Consider the following 22,962-nt stretch of genomic DNA (forward strand, 5'->3'; position numbering starts at 1 on the left):
AGCATAAAGACAAATAAAATGAAACAGACCCATCAATGTCCAACTTGCATACATGATACAATACAAGCCATAAAAACATAAAAAGGAACATAATGAAACGAACATTAGACTCGTCTCCTAGCCATAGAGCCAAACAGGTTGACCCCTGGGCCTGCTGCCATCTAAATCCACCCTTAATCGTAATTCTCATCATTAACCCCTAATTTAGTCTCCTTAAGGCAGCCAAAGCAATTAATGCTAAATTACCAAAAATAAATGGTCCATTTTTGACAATAGGACAAATGCACCCCCAATCCTCTATAAATACGAGTTTATGTTTAGTGCATCATTCCTCATTGCACTAGTCAACCGTCAGCTCTCTCCCTCTCACTTGAAAGTTGCCACATCGCCATCAGGACATGATCTCCAAACTAGTGGAGTATCTTCAAAGTGCTGCCATCAGTCCACAAGGTCTTCATCGGTCAGGCAACCTGATTCAGAGCACTCCTGCTGCTGCATTATCATCGCCTCTAGCCAACCCACCTGTCTAAAACCTAGTCTTGTACCCTCTGCTGCTCTGTTTTTCACAGATACAGCCCGCCCAGCTTTTTGTCATCATCTGCGGCAGTTGGACCCTGTGTTTTGCTGATCACACAGGTTGCCCAGCATTCAGACAACATCATCAAGCTGTCTTCATCATCCCAGTATCTGCATTCTGCTGACGGGGGGGCCTTCTTCAGCTATACACCTGCATTTCACTGCCTGGCAGACTGCGTTGCTGTTCCCCCCGTCATTTTCCCATATTCAGACTGCTTATGTCACTACTCAATCAGCCAGGTCTGCATTTCCAGCATTTTGGGCTCCCTACACTGCTGTTGCCTAATCTGAAATCATCAGACATCATTGCTGCTGCTGTGTTTTGGGATCCAAATAGAGTATGACACACTCTCGGAGCTGACATCAGTGTCTCAGACTTCTTCCTCAGCTCACCTCATCCCCCATCCTCCAGAAATGGAGGTTTGAGGCCCCTTGTAGCATATTCAGCATACAACATCATTCATTCATTCGTTCATCTGGAGTTCTATAATTCACTCTATGTTTGTCATACAGTTTGAGTCCTTCGCACTCTTCCCAAGTCCTAGAATTTGGATGGGACCAACTATTCCCTCTAAAGCTACAAGGCTAAGGCCATCCTCAAACTCAACATTTCAACATTTGGGAGTTTGTTACTGTCCATTCCATGGCCCACTGTAGACCCCAAGTTGAGGACTTTTGCAGATTCGGTTGCTCTTTGGGATTGTCTCAACTCCCATGCCCAATCATTCTTCTCCCTAAACCGCAAAGATGCAATTCTCATGCATAATCAGTATATTGATGAAAACTGAAAGAGTAAAATCTGAAACTCCTCCCCTCCCCCCCACCCCGTTTCCCAAGCTGGTCGAAACTGTGAAACTCTAGGTTTTGCTGTTTCCATTTCCCCCATTGCCAAAACTCCCCCACACTAACCAACTTGGTACCTAGATTATCTTCACCAAGCAAGCCATCATTGTGGAGGATGCTACCTCAAGGGCCATCATTTGGATATGTTATCAAGAGCATCGTCTTTATTGGCTCCATTCCCATGTCTCTCCTCCTGCTAAGCAATCCTCCTGGGCATCTATCTCCCCGTTGCACCACCCATTCCCCTCAGATCCATCCCACCCATCCTACAAGTTCCATCCATCCCCCACCAACTCCCATAGTGGTACCCCCTCCGATCCCTCTATCCTTTTAGAGGGAGGGCTTCTTAGATTGGTGATGCAGTTCTACATTCCCTCGTTTCTATTTTAGAAGGGGGTTCCTAAAACCTTGAGGAGCTCTTTCACGGTTTCCACTTTATGAGGCTTTTCCTCTTCTTTGAGCCACCCCTATCTGCTTGTGTATCCATCCCATGCCCTTTGGTCTTTGATATCCATCCACAATAATTGAGTGTTTCAACGCTCTTGATAGATCTTTCCTATCATCTTCTAGTTGGTCCACTAATTTGGCTTATCCATTTCCAACTGGATACCATCCTTTGTGTGACCCTTTAGAGCCTCTCTATCTCCTCTAGCTTCAATAGTCAACATGTTTCCTCGAGCCTTCTTTTGGAGAGGGGATCATACTCCTTTCGTATCTTTCCTTCACTAACAAACAACACCAATTTTGGCTCTTGTGCTATCCTCAATTCTTTGTGGTCTTTTGGAGCTTCCCTTGGGGCTCATTTGCAATGTTCAAGTTTCCTCTTCTATGAGCTTCTTTCCTTCGAGATTCCATTCCCACTGCTCCTTTGGCTTTCAACAATACCCAAGATTTGGGAGGGGGTTGTTAGCAATCACGTCTTTGTATATCTCTTTCTATATCCATATCTTGGTTGTGAGCCTCAATCTAAGTTAGATAAAGACATTTGGAGCTCTAGCATCAATCTTTGATATCGTTTCCATTCCCAACATATCCATTTCTAATATCCTTCTAAGCAATAATCCTCCTTTCCCTTTTAAGGTACATGCTGCTAGTTCACCCACTTAGACAACTAGGACACCATTTCGAGGTCAAGAAAACTCCCTTGCCACTGGGGTAGTACCCTCTTCAAAGGCACATCCATGACAGGTTGCAAGGGCATCCACTTTAGTGGATCCTACACCTTCTCTAGGCTTGCTTTTCGCTAGTCCATGGGAAGGGATTGGGGACGGGAACAAGTACGGGGACAAGAATTGCCATCCCCTATCATCGTCAGAGAGGGCTTTAATATGAGGACAAGATTGGAGGGAATTCAAGGAAAGAATCCCAAATGGTTCTAGGAGGTAAAGGCATATAGATCGAAGAGGCCAATCAAGAAGGCCATAAAGTTCCTTAGGGTGAGGTGGATCGAATGGAAGGGACTAAAACACCCACGAAGATCCAAGCTAATACAATCAATAGGATACATTCTCTTGGTGCATGGTATGTAAAAGACCTTGAAGATAATTTGTAACACTACCAATGCACATTATGTCAAAGTCCTTCCGTACCTTCAAGGACAACCACAAGCTTTCGTAAATATGTTAAAAAGTATCATCTTAATCCATTTCTTAGCAATTATCATTAAAATTTTTGCATATTGTGAGAAGTCAGCCAAAATGCATATTTATTCCTTGGAGTCCTAAACGAGTTCGTAGTTTTGGTTACTTGTACATCTCCACAAATAGCCTACATCCTTTAGTTGAATTCCTAATACTATTGTGAGCAAACTCTGTCACAAGACTGTGACAACTATTACCTTTTTGTTGATTTCTTTATTACTACTTTATTTGGTTTTTCTTTTTGAAAGGATCCCTCTTGAAATCTAAACACCTGAGTTGCATGGCCAATATGTGAAACAGAATGGAATGTCTAGTGAGTCAAGACTGGACAGTTAAGGTCCAGTATAAGTCTGGAAGAGACTGATGACACTGTAGATTGACAAGCCTGGAAGAGACTTGTGAAAGTGTATATGGACAAGTGTGTTGAAGAACTAGCCTGGAAGAGACTAGTTCAAAGTGAAGATGGACAAATCTCTAAGAGATTAGTCCATGTGGGGTCATCAGTGGAAATTCACTTTCAGTTGAGCTACATTACAAATTTGGATGTAGCCATAGTTTGCAAAGATGGTCAGAAGACTAGTGGGATGCAATGGAAGCAACTCCTAAAATTTAGGGAGTTACTATTTTTGGACCTCAGAATCTGTTCGCATCATTATCTTCGTTTTTGCACGAGGATTAATCCTCTGGTCTTTGCCGAGGTCAAATTTTGCACCGAGGATGGAGAATTTTAGACTGGGAGGCTAGAACGGGAAACACCTTCCAGTGCTGCCATTTGGCACAAATTTGTGCACTTACCTCTTTAAAGAGGGGCTGGCGTGCAGTTTTTTGATCATGGGGGGCTCATTTGTGAAAGGGAGGAGGAACAGTTTTGCAGATGGAGAGCTGATCTACCTTGTCTATGATGCACAGAGGGTTGAGCTTGCTCCCTACTTTCTCTTTCTCTCTCCCTGACAGTATGGTTATGCTTCAGAATCAAGGGCCTTTCTTCTGATGCATGTACAGTTGTGTGGGATTATGCTGTTTTTGCATGAGGCAAGAGCCTCCTTTCTCCAGGTACAGGAGCAGTTGTTTACTGTCCCCAAGCAGGAACAGGTGAGGGTGGTAACCTCACCAAGCAAGTGTCTGAAACAGCACCAAAACAGTACTGTTTTTGGACTGTTTAGAGGTTATTTCAGAGCCCAATTGATGTCAGAATCTAGGGGCACTTGGCACAGATGTTGGAGAACAGTACAGGGAACAATATGAGTTGAAAACAGGTTTCAAAACAGGTCTGAACCAGTAATTACAGTGGGCTAAACAGTACAGGGAACAGTATGAACTGAAAACAGGTTTCAAAACAGGTCTGAACCAGTAATTACAGCGGGCTGAAATGGTCAATTCTGCACTCCAATCAGAAGTTTCAGACTTAGGCAAAGTTTCCCCTCCTGGCCAACTTGATTTGGGTTAGTAATTGTACTGTTATGCTGCCTAATTTCACCCAGAATAGGTGAAAGACAGCCCATTGTACTTTCTCTCTTTTTAAAAATAAAGAAATACCGCAACGGGCGCCTGACTTAGGGGCCAACAGGGTGTCTGTGTGGCAACAGGAGCATTGTAGCTTCCTATATGTCTTCTTGATTCTGTGTCTTTAAGTTCAGGTAAAGTAGGCGACTGTGAACTGGGTGAAAGCATTTATATATTTTGGTTGTACACTACCGCCCTTTCCAGAGAATAGGCCAGTTGCATGGTTCCATTGCCGGGACCGAATCACTTTTTCCCTAAAGAGTGAGCCAGGGTTTGTTTGGGTGTAGACACAGAATTGTGCATTATGATTGATAGAAAGGAAGACACCAGAGAGGAAGCGTCTTCATCACAGGAGATCCCTGTTGTTCATGAGGTGGGAGAGTGTCAGATGACTCAGAAGAAGAAGACTCTCAGTCCGAAGAAAACAGTCGGGATGGATGAGCACGAGTCATTCCTTTCACCTCCCAGCCTTGCCTAGTATTTTGCTGGCCAGACCATCGTGATCCGATTGCCAGCCGCCGTCAAACCTTGGTGAGTCCTACTATTCTTGGACTCTCTTCAGTTCTAGGCTCCCCTTAACCCCGTTCAAGCGCCCAAGAGCCCGGACGGTCATCCTCGTGCATGTTCCCCTTGATTTACCTTAATGTCACATTAAATGTCACTTTAATGTCACATTCAATGTTTGTGACCTTAATGTCACATTAAATATCACTTTAATGTCACATTAATGTCACATTTCCTTCCCCTTAAGAATCGGTTTCGTCCTCGAAAACGATACTTGGAAGGTCTAATTGTAAATCGGGAAACCTTTTCTTTAAAGTACTTACTCGCTCCCATGTTGAGCTTTCTTCTGAACAATCTTTCCACGTAACCAAACATTCTTGATAAATAGTATTCCTCGTTCGTCTATTACGAACATTTAATATTCTTTCTGGTTCATGTGGATTAGATTGGTCATTGAATAGCTCCTCAATGTCATCATTTAAGATTAGATTATCCAAATCACCCAGCTTCTTCCTTAATTTATTTTCATGAAAAACTGGATGTATTTTACTACCAGCAGGTAGTAGGAGCTTGTAAGCCAATTCTCCCACCTTTTTAAGTATTATGAAAGGACCACAATACCTTGGTGAAAGCTTTGGACATTGTCCCTTTTTCATAGTTTTAGTTTGTTCAGGCACCTTAAGATAGACCAATTCTCCTTCTTCAAAGGAGATGTCTCTTCGGTGAGGATCTGCATATGCTCTAGCTCGGTTTTGAGCCTTTTTAATATTTTCTTGAGCAAATTTTGACATACTATTCATGTCCTCCAAAAAGTCTTTAGCTGCCTGAACCTTTTCCTTATGCAGCCCTACTGCAAAAGGAGCTCTAGGCTGAAACCCATACATTAACATAAATGGACTATATCCAGTGGAAGAGTGCTTGGTACTGTTATATGCAAACTCTGCTATCGGTAGATACTCTTCCCAATTAGTTTGCCTTTTACTTACATATGCCCTAAGCATATCTTCAAGAATTTGGTTAACCCTTTCAGTTTGCCCATCTGTTTGCGGATGATCTGCCGTACTCATGCTAAGTTTAGTATCCAATTTCCTAAATACCGCACGCCAAAATTGGCTATCAAATTTTCTATCCCGATCAGAAACTATATTTGCCGGAAGGCCATACAATCGGTATATGTTCTCTACGAACAATCTAGCCAATTCTGGTGTTTTAACATCAGTTGAAGTTGGAATAAACCTAGCCATTTTGGTTAACCTATCCACAATCACCCACACAGAGTCGTGCCCCCTCTATGTTCTAGGTAAAGCAACAATAAAGTCCATGGAGATACTCTCCCATTTTCCTGAAGGAATCTCTAGTGGATGGAGAAGTCCTCCCATTTTCAATCTTTCAGCTTTATTAACCTGGCATTTATTACATTTGACCACATAGTCAAGGACGTCCTTATTCATTCCAAGCCAATAGAACTGCCTTTTAATAAGACTATAAGTCTTATTAACTCCTAGATGTCCCGCGCTAGGGGTATCATGACACTCAAAGAGTATCTGGCGCCTTATTTCTATATCTTTCGGGACACATACCCTACCCTTGTAGAGTAAATAACCATTATCAATGGTAAAATTCTTCCACTTGAATCGAGTTTGAGCAACCCCTAATGCTCCATTTCCTTGTTGAACATCCTCAGGTATTCCTTCCTCAATAGAAGCACTTTCATTTGGATCCCCATTTTTTATTGCTTCCCATATGTTGGAATATGCCGGATCAACCTGGCATTTCCCTTTTAAAGATTCAAGCAAGTTGGAAGTGAACTGAGTGAAACTCAATTCATTAATGATGGGCATTCTGCTGAGTGCATCAGCTACTATATTATACTTTCCTTTTCTATATCTTATCTCATAGTCGAACTCTTGAAGGAGTTCGGCCCATCTGGCTTTACGCCCGTGTAAATCCGGTTGATCATTAAGCCACTTAATGCTTTCATGATCAAATAAAATCAAAAGTTTGGCACCGTACAGATAGTGCCTCCATTTCTTCATTGCATGTACTATTGCATACAGCTCCCTCTCATAAACAGAATAATTCCGTTTTGCACGATCTAATTTCTTGCTTTCAAAAGCAACTGGTCGACCTTCTTGTAATAAGACCGCGCCTATCGCCTTATCACTGGCATCAGCTTCAACCACAAACGGTTTATTGGGATCCACAATTAATAATACTGGAGCTGTAGCAATAGCTACCTTAAGTTTTTGAAAACTTTCATTTTGGTCTGTTCCCCAATTAAAACTTTTTCCTTTCCCTTTAAGTTGGTCTGTCATTGGAACAGCTATTTTGGCATAATCTCGAATGAATCTACGATAAAATCCAGATAAACCTAGGAAGATCTGCAGCTCTTCCAGGTTCCTTGGAGGTGGCCATTCAATAATTGCCCTTACTTTTTCTGGATCCATGTTGATTCCCTCTTTCAAGATAATATACCCCAGATATTTGACCTCTTGTGCAAAGAATTCACATTTAGTTTTCTTCGCATAAAGGAAATGTGTTCTTAACAGTTGGAATACTAATTGTAAGTGTTCCAAATGTTCTTCTCTTGATTTACTAAAGATCAAGATATCATCCAAGAAGACTACTACAAAATGTCCTAGATAGGGCCGTAAAACACTATTCATCAGCTTCATAAAGGTAGCTGGTACATTAGTGAGGCCAAAAGGCATCACCAAAAAATCATAATGCCCGTATCTAGTACGAAATGCTGTCTTGGGAACATCTTGTGCCTTAATTCTTACTTGGTGATAACCTGATCTTAAATCTATCTTTGTGAAGAATTCTGCCCCTTGCAATTGATCAAAAAGATCTTCCATTCTGGGCATAGGAAATTTATTCTTCACCGTTATTTTATTAAGTGCTCTATAGTCAACACAAAGTCGCATAGAACCATTTTTTTTCTTTACCAATAAAATTGGTGAAGCCCAAGGTGAATTACTGGGTTGTATAAACCCTTTATTAAGGTAATCCTTAATTTGTCTTTCAATTTCTTGATGTTGTGTTTCACTTAACCTATACGGTGGTTTAGAAATAGGGTGTGTATCCTTATTTATGTCAATTGGGTGATTTATATCACCCTTATCTGGTGGAAGGCCACTTGGTAAATCAGAAGGAAACACATCTTTAAAATCATCTAACAAACTACTTAATTCATTGTTAACATTCAACTCACAAACATAAGAAAATTGTTGCTTTATATTACAGAAAGTAAAAGTGTTCTGTACAGGAAGAGACCATAACATATATACCTCACAAACTTCCTTCTTTATCAGCTTCTGAACTTCAGTAGAACACAGCAAAGGATTATCAGATACTTCATGTTCACCTTGAATGACAAAAGTCTTACCATCCCTTTCAAATTCCAGTGTATTATGGTGATAACTACGTTTTATGGTGATAACTACGTTTTAAGGATGGTTCCAATCCCCATAGCCACTCCCTCCCTAGAGCAATATCAGCTCTTTCCACGTTCATAATTTGAAAATCAAGTTTATCTTTATATCCTTGAATCTCAATTTCCAAATTGGATACCATTGTATCCCATATTTTATTGTCTTGGCCTTGCATCATACGAACAACATATTGATGCCCACTCTTTTGTTGGGGAAGTTTCAATTTTTTGACAAGTGCATAGTTTATAAAATTATGTGTGGCAGAGTCATCAATCATGACTCTAACCCTCTTTCCAGCTATCAATCCATGTACTCTAAGTAAATCATGTGGCCCAAAAGTAGGCTGCCACATAGAAGTTGACATGCAACATTTATGTTGTACATCCATGTGCAAGACCTCTAAAGATTTGTACTTTTCATGCCCCTTTAATTCTAAGGTCTGCACTACATGGATTTGTTTTTCTTTTCCCTTGCCCTTGTCCTTATCCTTTCCTTTGTCTTCCCCCTTTTTCTTTTGAGGGCAATTCCAAGCAGCATGGTTAGGGGATAGGCAATTGAAACACAACTTTTCTTTTTTGGCCTTATCAAAGTCATCAGGACTTAACTTTGGCCTCACATATGGTTTCTTTTCAAAAGGTTGTTTTTTACCCTTAAAGAATGGCATTTTCCTTTTAAATTTGCCCACAAATTTTAAGGTTTTCAATTCCTTAGACTTGGGCTCCGTATCAGTGAGACTAGTGAGTGTACCTGGACACATACTATCTTCATGAATTAATGCAAATTTAATTGCCTCTTCCAGCGTCTTAGGTGAACTCCTTTTTACTTCCTTTTTACAGGCTTTGTCTAGTCCCCTAATGAATCCTCGTCTTTTGAAATTCATCTATTCCTTCCAATTTGAGGATTATCTCACGATATTCCTCCAGATATGTCAGCAGGGGTCTTCCTTTTTGTCTGACATAATCCCAATCTTTCCAATTTCTTTCCATTTCATTTTCAGGAAGGAATTCTTTCAAAAAGACGGATTCAAATTGAGCCCAAGTTTCAGGTATTTTATTTGCCTCCTTTAAAGTTCGCCACCACTTATATGCTTTGGGCCCCAAAGTTAAACTAGCCTCCAATGCTTGGAGATGTGGTGGGGTATTCTTAAGTTTATGTAAATCTTTCCATTTTTGGAGAAAATTAAAGATTGTATCTTTATTTCTATCTTTTTCCTCCCCGTGAAACTAAGGTGGTTTCATATCCTTTAGAACTGGATTATCCCTCAATTTATGGTGGGGTTCCTTAGGATCTCGCATAGTCACATCTAAATCTTTCAATGAAGATGGGACATCCGAGATTTCTATCTTATTTTTATCTCTTTCTAATAATAAAGTTAATTGAGATTTTATTTCAGTGAGTGTTTGGGTTAAAAATTCCATTTGAACCCCCTGAGCTTGCACACGAGCAGTAAGATCATCAAATTGCTCTCGTGTAGCAAAAAATTCTTCCCATTGTTCTTCTTGCATTTCTGGTTCATGGGGATCTACCATAGGGTGGTCCCCAGAACTAGAACCTTCCATTACTCTCTCTTTCCCTTTTTCTGCCATTAATACACTGGAATTGGAAAGCAAAGATAAGAAATTTGTATACAAAGTAAAGTACTTCCCTGATTTTAATGGCACGCAGTTGTTGCTGGTTTGTAAATAAACCCGAAGAGTAAGGAACAAATTTTATTGCCCGAACAAAGTCGGTCACGCAGGAAATGGAGCTTCTTTGCAAAAACGACTAGTATTCAGCCCCCTTCTTTAATAATCACGCAGGCCATCAATGCCCCTTTCCTGAACTTGCTCTCTGTTGAGCTTGTACTTGTGATGCAAGTGCGGTCGAGGCTGATAAGGAAAATTCCAAACGCACAGTCGACTGATCAGACACACATCAGAAAATAGCTTCAGCTTCAGCCTGCGAAAAGAAAAAAGAATGTGTGATCCGTTGGTGCGTTTACAGACGGGCATGGACCAGGATTTGGCGGCGCACGATCCAGCATACAGCATTTTTTATAAAAGATATCTTCCCCGCCTTTTAATACGTGACGTAGATAATCGTCACGTCAAGTTTTACGTGACGTGTCACCAAGCGTTTGACCAGCGGCTTCACGGATCCTTCACGGATCGACGAGGCAAGACCCGTCGACTGAAATGATTAGCGTGACGAATGAAACCCGTCGACTGACCCGTCGACTGAATGAATACCGGGACGACTAAAACCGTCGACTGCCTTTTCGTAGAAGAACTCCACGGATCCTTCACGGCTAAACCCGTCAGCTCTGATACCAATGTCAGATGACTCAGAAGAAGAAGACTCTCAGTCCGAAGAAAACAGTCGGGATGGATGAGCACGAGTCATTCCTTTCACCTCCCAGCCTTGCCTAGTATTTTGTTGGCCAGACCATCGTGATCCGATTGCCAGCCGTCAAACCTTGGTGAGTCCTACTATTCTTGGACTCTCTTCAGTTCTAGGCTCCCCTTAACCCCGTTCGAGCGCCCAAGAGCCCGGACGGTCATCCTCGTACATGTTCCCCTTGATTTACCTTAATGTCACATTAAATGTCACTTTAATGTCACATTCAATGTTTGTGACCTTAATGTCACATTAAATATCACTTTAATGTCACATTAATGTCACAGAGAGTCTTCTAGACCTCCACAGTTTGTTACTCCTCCTGTTATGGTTGAGCCACGAGTTCTTACGGCTTCTTCTATGGATGAAGACATTTTCAAGACTCAGTTAGTTGCTGCTCTGAGTATGTTTACTCAAGTGATGCAGAATCCAAGGTTTTTGGCATTTTTGCAGCCCTCCCTTCCTTTACAGCAAGTGGGGCAATCTGCAAAGATTTCGGATCCAGTAGAGGTCCAGGATAAGGGTAAGCATGCTGCAGATTCAGTGGAAACACCAAGCAGCTTGCGGAGTCAATGGAGACTCCAAGATTGGTTCCGACTGTCCAGGAACAGGTGGCGGAAACGCTAGTTACACAGGCATTGCCAGTTCAGCTCGCCACTTTACAGCAGCCAAATGTTGGTTTAAATGGACAGGGAAATAGTTTTCAGGCTTTACCACAGGTTTTCCCACCGACCTCTGAACATCCTGGGTACTTTGGAGGTGGATCTGTATTTCAGAGTATGGCTGGTTATGCGCCTGGAAACCAGATTTATGTACCAAGAACAATGTTTGGGGGTACACAAGGTTTTATGCCAAACCCCATGTATGGTAATATAGGCATGCAGCCTGGATTTCAGGGAGTTCAAGGCAGTTTTGGCATGCCATAGGGCACTTTTGGTATGGCTGGTTATCAAAATCAGCAAGCAAGTATTGTGTCTACAAGCCCTGTAGTCAGTGGTCCGGCAACTCCCATGCCACCTGTTAGTGTTCCTATGTTACAGGCATATCCTACGGACCCTTTGATGGCTCATGAGAAGCCAAAGCCATACAAGGAAGGTGGTGCAGCTGTACAGTTTGACATCTTTCGAGGATTTGAAGATAGGACTAAGGCTCTCTCTTTCTTTACAGCAGTTTGATGCCGCATTTGCAGGAGGGAACTTTACAAAGCCTTCTAAGGTTAGGAAATCTCCCACTTTTCTTAAGGACAATGCTAGTCAGTGGTGGAGTACACTGTTGATGCAAGGACAGGCTCCTGCCACTTGGACTTACTTTAAGCAAGTATTTCCTTCTGCTTGGTTGACCAATGAATTTGAGATCGATGTTATGTCAGCTTGGCACAATTTGGATGCATCTAAATGCAAGGATCTGGAAGATTATAACAAGAAGTTTTGGGAGGCTTTGCTTCCAGTCACTTCTTACAGGGTTGTGCCATTGACCGAGCAGATAGAGAAATACTGCTGTGGGCTGCCCAAGGAACTCCGGAATTATTGTACAAAGACAAAGGTCACCACTTTGACTCAGTTAATTGAGAATGCCACCACAGGAAATGCATTATTGTTGGGACAGTCAAGTGGTTTTGGGGGCAGCATTAAACAGGAAAAACCTGAGAAATTTTCAGCAAAGAAGCCATTTGGTAAACAGGTTTCTCAGATTTCTCAAAGCACAAGTAAATCTTGGCAGTTCAAGAAGAAGCCAGCCAAGTTTTTTGGACAGCAGTCAAAGGACCAGAAGAAACCTTTTGTGCACAAGTCTCTTGAAGAGAGAAAGGCTTTAATGGCTGAGAGGAAGTGCTTTATCTGTGAGCACACTGGTCATATTGCGTCTAATTGTCCGGACAAGAATAAGAGACCAGCTGATGATGATAAAGAGGACAGGAAAGGAAAGAAGCCCAAACCTTCAGCAGGTTTAGTGCCAGATATGCTGGGAGACAAGCCACACTCGGATGCTAATGAGCTTTGCAGAGCTTGGGGTAAAGTTAGGGATCAACATGTACGCATTTTCTTTGATCCTGGAGCTAAGGCAAACTTTATCTCACCAGAGTTGGCTTCTACTTTGGATATCAGAGTAGATGAGATGGGCTACACAACAGAGGTAGGGTTGGCATGTCCTGGCCACTCAGAGTCTGTGACACCCATTCTTGGAAAGCTGCGTCTTCATATACAGTCTTATGTTGATGCAGAAGAATTTTATATCATGCCACTTGAAGGCTGTGATGTCTTGTTGGGAATGCCATGGATATTCAGAAAGCATGGTGTGTTGGATGCCTTTAATAAGACACTGACTTTGAAACATAGGGAAAAGACTCATGTGCTTGATGTGAAGCTTAAAGGAGAGTCTGTACCTGTTGTATCGGCTTCTGCCATTACATCTGTAATAAAGAATCATCTTTCTGCGTACTTGATTTTTGCACGAGATATCAAGGATAATGATGAGTCAAATTTCTCTATGTTAGATAGAGACAAGTCTGCTTTCTTGTCTCAGTTCAGTGATTGTTTTTCTGACTCATTACCATCACAGTTGCCACCAAAGAGGTCTAAGGATCATGCGATACATTTGCTGCCAGGTAGTAGCCCACCAAATAGACCTCCGTATAGGGTTAGTGCAGCCCAACAAAAAGAGATATTGAGCCAGGTGAATGAGCTGTTGGAAAAAGACTGATTCAGCCAAGTTCATCTCCCTTATGCTCACCAATGCTCTTAGTGCAGAAGAAGGATGGCTCTTGGCGCATGTGCATAGATTATTGTGCGTTGAACAAGAGTACCATCAAGAACAGGTTCCCCATTCCAAGAATTGACGACATCCTTGACCGTTTGGAAGGAATGTCAATTTTCAGCAGGAATGATTTGAAGAGTGGATACCATCAGATCAAGATTAAGCAAGAGGATGTGCATAAGACTGCATTTAGGACCACGTTTGGTCTCTATGAGTTCTTGGTAATGCCATTTGGACTTACTAATGCTCCTGCTACGTTTAATCGAATGATGGACAGGATTTTTCGTCCATACAGGCAGTTTATTGGTACGTTCTTTGATGACATGATTGTCTTTTCAAAGAATGAACAGGAGCATAGAGAATACTTGAAAGCAGTCTTTGATGAGCTTTGCAGTAATAGATTGCTTATCAATGGCAAGAAGAGTGAGTTCTTCTTGGAAGAAATCCAGTTCCTGGGACACATAGTGTCAAAGGATGGTGTCCGAATGGATCCTGCTAAGGTAGAAGCAATTAGAACATGGCCAGATTTGAAGACTGTCCATGATGTTAGAAGCTTCTTGGGTTTGTGTTCTTACTACAGGAGATTCATTCGCAATTTTGCAGAGATTGCTTCACCTTTACATGCTTTACAGAAGAAAGGAATCTCTTTCCAGTGGACACAGAAAGAGATTTCAGCTTTTAATCTTCTTAAAGAAAAGATGACTTCCAGTCCAGTGATCATTCTGCCAGATCTTAGGAAGTCATTTGTTGTCCAGTGTGATGCCTGTGGCAATAGCATTGGTGCAGTGTTAATGCTGTTGGAAACACTACCTACTTGGGGCAGATTTTGTTGTCCAGACAGATCATCAGACATTGCGTTATTTCTTAACTCAGACTAAGCTGTCAAAAAAGCATATGCGTTGGGCAAACTTTTTGTCAATGTTCCATTTTCAGATTGTGCATGTGGAAGGCAAAAAGAATGTTGTGGCTGATGCTTTATCAAGAAAGCCACAAATTTCACCTGTGTCAATTCCTTATCATCATGAGCTTGATGATATGAAGGAACAGTATGCTGATGATGAAGATTTTGCAAGGATCTTTGATCAGCTTGTCAATGGACAACATCATGAGCATTATCTTCTCAAGGATGGTTTCATGTTGATGCATGGTAGACTATGTGTGACTATGCCATTGAGACGGAAAGTTATGACAGAGAGTCATTCTCCCCCGTATGCAAGGCATCGTGGTATTGATGCAACAGTCAAAGCAGTAGAGACATTCTTTTATTGGCCTACTTTGAGAAGAGACGTGGATGCTTTTGTGCGGCAGTGTTTGATTTGCCAAAAGGTCAAGTTTGACAGGCAAAAAGCACCAGGGCTTTTACAGCCATTGCCTATTCCAGATAAACCATGGGAAAGCATAGCTATGGATTTTATCTTTGATCTTCCAAGGACACAAACAGGAAATGATGGGATATGGACTATTATTTGCAGGTTTAGCAAACATGCTCATTTCATTCCTGTCAGGAAGAAGATAAAACCAGACCAGATGGCACGTTTGTTTATGTGCAATGTCTTCAAGTACCATGGTATGCCATAGTCTATTGTCAATGACCGTGATCCATGGATGACAAGTCTATTCTGGAGAGGCATATTTGAGAACATGGGCACAACGCTTAAGTTCTCATCGTCATTTCATCCACAGACTGATGGACAATCAGAAGATGCAAATTCTACTATCTTGGATCTGCTTAAGTGCTATGTGTCAGAGCATAAGTCAAAGTGGGAGCAGTATTTGCCTTTGGTTGACTATGCATACAATAATACTATACATTCGTCAATAGGCAAAGCCCCTTTTGAAATTGTTGAAGGTGGTAAAAAGCTTTCTCCCATTTTGCATACAAAGGATAAGATCTTTTAGGCAGATCAGTATGTGCAGAGTATGGGGGAAATGTATCAGAAAGTTAAGCATGCCCTTGAAAGGACTCAGGCAAAGCAAAAGAAAGCTGCTGATCATCACCGTCGTGAATTGATATTTTCACTTGGTGATTGGGTACTGTTGCGGTTTGAAAAGGCACGCTTAAAGAAGCGGAAAGGCAAGGAAAGTCTTTTCACTAAGCTTAGTATGCGATACTATGGGCCTTTTCAAGTAACAGAGAAGATTAGTGATGTCAGCTATAGGCTGAAATTGCCTGACAATTGGAAGATTCATAATGCTTTCCATGTACGTCTTCTTAGACCCTATGTGGGTGATGTGCCAGAAGATATGCCAGCTGAGGAACAGCCCGAAGTTGAGGAACTTGATGAAATTCTTGTTCCAGAACAGGTATTGGCACACAAGGAAAGGAAAGTGAAAGGCAAGGTTGCTAGAAGGTATTTGGTTAAGTTCAAGAACTATCCAGCTATAGATGCTAAGTGGATGGACGAAGGTGAACTTGCAGAGTCACCTAATGTGTTGGAACTTTACCTTGAAGCATTTCGCTTGCAACCTACCTTGACCCGTTGTATCTCTAAGCTGAAATAGATTGTCAAAGTGACAATTGCTCAAAAAAGAAATTATGTACAGAAACAGATTTTGTACAGGTTAACACTTATTGTGTCCATATGGTTTTCTCAGTGCTAAAGAAGTAAGTATTGCTTGCAAGAATACAGTTTTTACTTCTATTGAATTGAATACATGTTGTGACAATGGTTACTCGATTGGGCATGTATCCTGTGAATTGACTCAGTGGGGATATCATTTTGATGTACCGGCCACTAGATCTCTAGTCAGGGTGATGTGGAGTCATCAAATGAGAATCTGCCACCATGGGATATCATTGTGGTGTACCGGCCACTATATCTAAAAACAGTGATGTGGAGTCACATGATGATAGTCTACCATGTTTCACAGTTAGAACATACATGTGTTAACAGTGTGTTCAGTACACAATGTTGATTGATAGCATGTATGTGTTGTACATGTGCTGCCACGTGTAAGTTCACTAGGTTAGCTGGAAGCATGTATGACATTCATGCAAACGAGAACGTTTGCAATTTCGAGAGGGAGGTATGTCACAAGACTGTGACAACTATTACCTTTTTGTTGATTTCTTTATTACTACTTTATTTGGTTTTTCTTTTTGAAAGGATCCCTCTTGAAATCTAAACGCCTGAGTTGCATGGCCAGTATGTGAAACGGACAAGAATGTCTAGTGAGTCAAGACTGGACAGTTAAGGTCCAGTATAAGTCTAGAAGAGACTGATGGCACTGTAGATTGACAAGCTTGGAAGAGACTTGTGAAAGTGTATATGGACAAGTGTGTTGAAGAACTAGCCTAGAAGAGACTAGTTCAAAGTGAAGATGGACAAATCTCTAAGAGATTAGTCCATGTGGGGTCATCAGTGGAAATTCACTTTCAGTTGAGCTACATTACAAATTTGGATGTAGCCATAGTCTGCAAAGATGGTCAGAAGACTAGTGGGATGCAATGGAAGCAACTCCTAAAATTTAGGGAGTTACTATTTTTGGACCTCAGAATCTGTTCACGTCATTATCTTCATTTTTGCACGAGGATTAATCCTCTGGTCTATGCCGAGGTCAAATTTTGCACCGAGGATGGAGAATTTTAGACCGGGAGGCTAGAACGGGAAACACCTTCCAGTGCTGCCATTTGGCACAAATTTGTGCACTTACCTCTTTAAAGAGGGGCTGGCGTGCAGTTTTTTGATCATGGTGGGCTCATTTGTGAAAGGGAGGAGGAACAGTTTGCAGATGGAGAGCTATGGAGAGCTGGTCTACCTTATCTATGATGCACAAAGGGTTGAGCTTGCTCCCTACTTTCTCTTTCTCTCTCCCTGACAGTATGGTTATGCTTCAGAATCAAGGGCCTTTCTTCTGATGCATGTACAGTTGTGTGGGAATATGCTGTTTTTGCATGAGGCAAGAGCCTCCTTTCTCCAGGTACAGGAGCAGTTGTTTGCTGTCCCCAAGCAGGAACAGGTGAGGGTGGTAACCTCACCAAGCAAGTGTCTGAAACAGCACCAAAACAGTACTGTTTTTGGACTGTTCAGAGGTTATTTCAGAGCCCAATTGATGTCAGAATCAAGGGGCACTTGGCACAGATGTTGGAGAACAGTACAGGGAACAATATGAGTTGAAAACAGGTTTCAAAACAGGTCTGAACCAGTAATTACAGTGGGCTGAACAGTATAGGGAACAGTATGAACTGAAAACAGGTTTCAAAACAGGTCTGAACCAGTAATTACAGCGGGCTGAAATGGTCAATTCTGCACTCCAATCAGAAGTTTCAGACTTAGGCAGAGTTTCCCCTCCTGGCCAACTTGATTTGGGTTAGTAATTGTATTGTTATGCTGCCTAATTTCACCCAGAATAGGTGAAAGACAGCCCATTGTACTTTCTCTCTTTTTAAAAATAAAGAAATACCGCAAGGGGCGCCTGACTTAGGGGCCAACAGGGTGTCTGTGTGGCAATAGAAGCGTTCTAGCTTCCTGTATGTCTTCTTGATTCTGTGTCTTTAAGTTCAGGTAAAGTGGGCGACTGTGAATTGGGTGAAAGCATTTATATATTTTGGTTGTACACTACCGCCCTTTCCAGAGAACAGGCCGGTTGCAAACTCTAGCCCAATCAAATTCACACTTGATGTGTTTGCAAGCAGCATATCCTCTATGACTTCATTAATATGTTCAGTCTACCCATAGGTCTTTGGATATCCCAAAAGTTCCATATAACGATAGGTCCCCGGCTTTTAGAAAACCACCTAACTAGCATGGTCAAAGAACTTAAGATCTTGGTCATAAGCAATCTCGACCAAAAAACCATAAAACTTGTTGAAGTGCTCAACAAATGGCTTAGCCAATTTGTGGCATTTTATGGTGCCTTAATTGGAATAAAATGGGCCATTTTAGTCAATCAATCCCAATTGCCATCATTTCCTTGGCCAGTAAGTGGTAATAATGGATCGAGAATTCACTATGCCATTCAACTTTGTTAAGTTGACATTGTAAAGTGCACATAATCATGTATGATTAGTAGGAGCACTAGCACCAAGGTCAGAGATTGATGTGTGCCAAGGTATCAATAAGGTGCATCCTAACAATCATTTTGAAATTTGACTACATACGCTCCTTGTAGCAAGATTTCCTGAATTGCCAGAGCATTTTAGGAACTTGGAAAAGAAACTTCCAAATTCTCTGTCATCTATATGTTTACTGTAGCCTTATCGATTGTCTTGCATGCACTCTCTTGATCCCAATGCAATGACACAGCTCATATCTAGTTTCTCGGCTTTAATGTGAAATGAGTCGTATGGACTTTGAAGGGAGGAAGCAAGGGAACAACTTATTGTTATCTAAGAAGAGAAGTCAAAAATGATTCTCATCTTTCCTTAGATGTGAGTTTGATTAGCCATAAATAATATGCTCTATGTAGCATTAAAGTGTAGTTTAAAGCCATGCACCTATAATGGAAACAATTCTCTTGATCAACCATGTGGGAGCATTCAAGCACTCATTAATCAGTCATACAGCCATATTAAGTTAATAGACATAATTCATGCTATCCAATGGTAAGTACATCTCAAAATATCTAGATAATAATAAAGTGTGATTCATATAAGCTTTTGTATGAACCATCATACACCAAACACAACTACAAGTATGGTAATGTACCTTGTGTATAGTTGCCAAGGGTTTCTAAAACGAGAGGTATGAAACAAGTTTCATACGAGTTTTGTAAAATGTTAGAAACGGATTTCATTCGAGATGAAAAAAGGTATGAAAGTTCTATATAGCTATACTATATGACTCACGTGAAGCAGAAAACACATATTGAAATTATTCATTATTCTATACAATGCAAATGAACATTCAACATAGCATCAATATTTGCATGCATCGTGGTCCACTATCCATGCCCAACATCAACTTTAGCCTGTAAAAGGAACCATCAACATACGCAATCATCATGGATAACAACTCAAAACAAAACTCCAACAATCGATGCCAATATCCATGTCAACATGTTAAATAAATCCGTGATAAATGATGATTACAAAAGTCCCAAGGCATTTAGGTATAACATTTGTGGAAGTTTAAAATAGGTGTTTTGTATGTTTACAAAACGCCTAGGTATGAAATGAGTTTCCTCACCTAGTGAAACGGGTTTCTTGGCAACTATGACCTTGTTCCCTAATCTACTAACTAAACTTAAAGCATAGGCTTCATATCTTTGATTAGTTACCAATGTAGAGACATTATCTGACTTCTATTGTAAGCCAAGTACAAACTCACCACTCGGCCAAACAAACACCTTAACCACATTTTCAAGCAATCAAAAATTCCAGCATGTAACACAAAATCATGATCCAGAAGCACATGTTATAAAGCCACAACAACACATTTAAGAGTTCTTTCCAAAGTAAATACTCTTCAAGCCACAAAAAACACGAATTTTCTTTGTCTGTACTTACTGGGCTAAACTTTTTGGATCCCACATAGAAGGAATATCGCTTAACACTTCTTCCCGTAAAACCAAATTTATTCGAGACAATTGAAGCTTATAAAGTGTGACAAAAAACCCATCAAATGCCAAACTTTTTGTTTGAGTTGCATCATCTTGCCAGGATCCCGACAAATCAAACATAGCATTGAAATATCCAAGTGGTATCTTTCCCTCAATAGAGGAGTTCTTGTTGAACAACTGACTCATCTGTCAAATAAATGCTAGTTGTGAGGATTTCTGGAAAAACAGCCAAAAATATCTGCTTCACATTGTTAAGAGACAGTAAAAATGTGAGAAATCTGTGGTTCCCCACCAACAGCCAACGCATCTCAATCCAAAAGTTTGCATCCGAGAAAAGAGCATTCTAGTAATTACACTTTCAGCTGAAAAACTAAGGTAAGTGATACATCATCATCATGAGAAAATTTAAACCATACGAGAAGTGCAGGTTTTAAAAAAAGTAAACATTCACCAGGCTGGCCTGCTATGACTAGTTTCCTAAATAACCAATTTGTACTTCATTGGGCATGTGGAAAAAAACAGAAGTTGGCTTCCAAAAATGCATGCTCCAAGACCAACCGTCATACCTTGGGAATTGACTCCGAGATGTTGCTCTAACAGCCACACCAAGGTAAATTTGCCAAGTAGTTCAGTCCTCTCCTAGGCTACTTAGACCTCTTTTCTCTCTCTCTCTCTCTCTCTCTCTCTCTCTCTCTCTCTCTCTCTCTCTCTCTCTCTCTCTCTCTCTCTCTCTCTCTCTCTCTCTCTCTCTCTCTCTCTCTCTCTCTCTCTCTCTCTCTCTCTCTCTCTCTCTCTCTCTCTCTCTCTCTCTCTCTCTCTCTCTCTCTCTCTCTCTCTCTCTCTCCAATAGTTTTCATAAAGGCACGATAATATTTTAAAAATCAGACAGCAAAAAGGGGAGCATACCTGCTGAAACTCCATAACTTCGGAGGTGAATCTCACCATTTCCCCTTTATCGCACGTGATATCCCTGGGAACATTGAAAATAGTAATACCCCCAGGGATCAACATATCTTTCACCGGTGTTTGTGGCAGTTGAACCACGGGACATTTGCAATATTTCAACCGATAATTTGCAGTCACATCAAAACCACATCCCAGTGCATCAATAGCTCCTTGAGCGACAGCGAGAGCAGAAGACTCCCTGGTAGTTCCCATGGTCTGAGCTCGGGAGCAGCTACAACTTTGTCATTGGTTTCGGGACAGCAACCACAGGTGCAATCAAACGACTAAAAATACTGGAATGATTTTCATAATCCTCAATGTGATAATCTTGGTTCTTTATTTGCCGTTTGAGAACATCGCAAAATGTGTCATTTGTGCTGTCTTCGAGCAATTCTACATCAAAACCTGGTAGACCTCGTGAAACAACGCGTGGCTTTGGAAATCTTCTCTTTCGACTGTTCCGTTCGGCCTCTTGTACCAGCTGATTCTACCAGCAGAAGCTGTGTTTAATCACTTTCTTTGAGAAAATATTTCTTCTCACAGGCACGATTAAGGCACAGGAAGAAAGCCAGCGTGCGGACAACAAGAAGAATTTATGCGCAGTGCAGATGAAATGCGATTGAATGAAGCATATACGGCTGCAAAAAACCTGTACTTCTTCTCGGAGACAAGATTAACGGACAGCAAGGAAGCCGACACGAGGATCAGCAAGCAGAATTCGGTATGCAGTGCAGGTGGAATGCAAATGAATGAAGCGCGAACGGCTGCAAAACCTGCAATGGCTGCTCCAGAAATCTGCACGCAACGACGAGGAAGAAAAAGACGACCAGGCGATGGCCTCGGTTCTCCTTCTCGTGTGAATTGAACAAGTCTTTCGTCTTAATATTCTCGGCCTGCATTTCTATATTGGTATTTCTTCTATTATATAATCTAATTAGGCTAGTAGCTCGCTAGTTTACTATTATCTTTACATGTTTATTATTATCTTTATCATAATGCTAAACATGCTAACTAGCAACCGGCTGTCCCTGTCAATGGCCGGCCTTCCAAGTTCCCACCCGGGTCCCTTCAAAGTTCAGCCCGTAGCCGCCACCGGCGGTAGCCCGCTTCCCAAGACCCGTCCCTTTTGTAGATTCTTCCAAGTCCGCACGCTTCACAAGAATGACTCTTTTTCTGCCTGCCTAAGCGTCCGTGCACGCCCCTACCAGTTGGACCTGTGCAGGCTCCAAGTCTATGTAATCATGGAAACCACCATCTGTCTGGCAACATTGACTTCCAAAAGTAAGAGAAAATGGTGTGTACTTGGGTGGGATTACATTACATATTGACAATGAGAAAGAGCTCTTTGGAATGCTAAATGCTCCCCTAAGCATCCTAACTTAGCCAAAGAACTATGGTAAGGGAGGTAATTGTGGACATGATGTCAAAAGGCAAACACATTTTGAGCTAGTAATGTAACAAAACAAGTGAATATGCTAAGAATCTTACTTAGGTGTCACTCGTTAATTTGCTTAAATGCGTCACATTATTAACTCACGAGTGTACCGCTACCTTGAGAAACCACTTAAAATTATATCCTTTTAATTGCATAAAAGATTCTAAAAATAAAAACTTCAACGTTGAACTCATTCAAATTCATCTTGATGTCATAGACTCAAATTTCCACAAAAGAAAAAAGTAAAATGTGAAATCCCCTCAAAAAATGCATCTTCTTCATCGGGTGTTCTACAATGGGCCCCCTTTACCCTAGATTTCCCAATTACAATTTTTTTTTGTAAATAAGCCTAAACTTACTAGCCAATAATCCTCAGACTTCCTATGGACTTTCAAAAATCATCCAAAGAGTCTATTTTCCAAAACTACCTTGTTGGTTCTCCTTGATGTTGAAG

The 22,962-nt window shown here is 41.2% G+C and overlaps 1 protein-coding gene across 1 annotated transcript in view; it reads right to left on the reverse strand.

Annotated features, from left to right (window-relative positions):
- Positions 1 to 21,950, reverse strand: part of LOC148010056 (MACPF domain-containing protein At4g24290-like) — a 39,183-nt gene extending 17,233 nt beyond the window's left edge. Inside the window, exons 1-2 of the mRNA XM_087672724.1 lie at positions 21,035 to 21,950; positions 20,076 to 20,314 (exon numbers count right to left, since the gene is read on the reverse strand). Coding sequence (XP_087528850.1) covers positions 20,076 to 20,314; positions 21,035 to 21,286 — 491 coding nt within the window. The 5' untranslated portion in view covers positions 21,287 to 21,950. The remainder of the gene's footprint in view (positions 1 to 20,075; positions 20,315 to 21,034) is intronic.
- Between the last annotated feature and the right edge of the window lie 1,012 nt (positions 21,951 to 22,962).

The sequence above is a fragment of the Lygodium microphyllum genome, chromosome 30, assembly GCF_053477565.2.
Source record: "Lygodium microphyllum isolate KBCC chromosome 30, Lygodium_microphyllum_v1.1.10, whole genome shotgun sequence".
NCBI classification, from domain to species: Eukaryota; Viridiplantae; Streptophyta; class Polypodiopsida; order Schizaeales; family Lygodiaceae; genus Lygodium; species Lygodium microphyllum.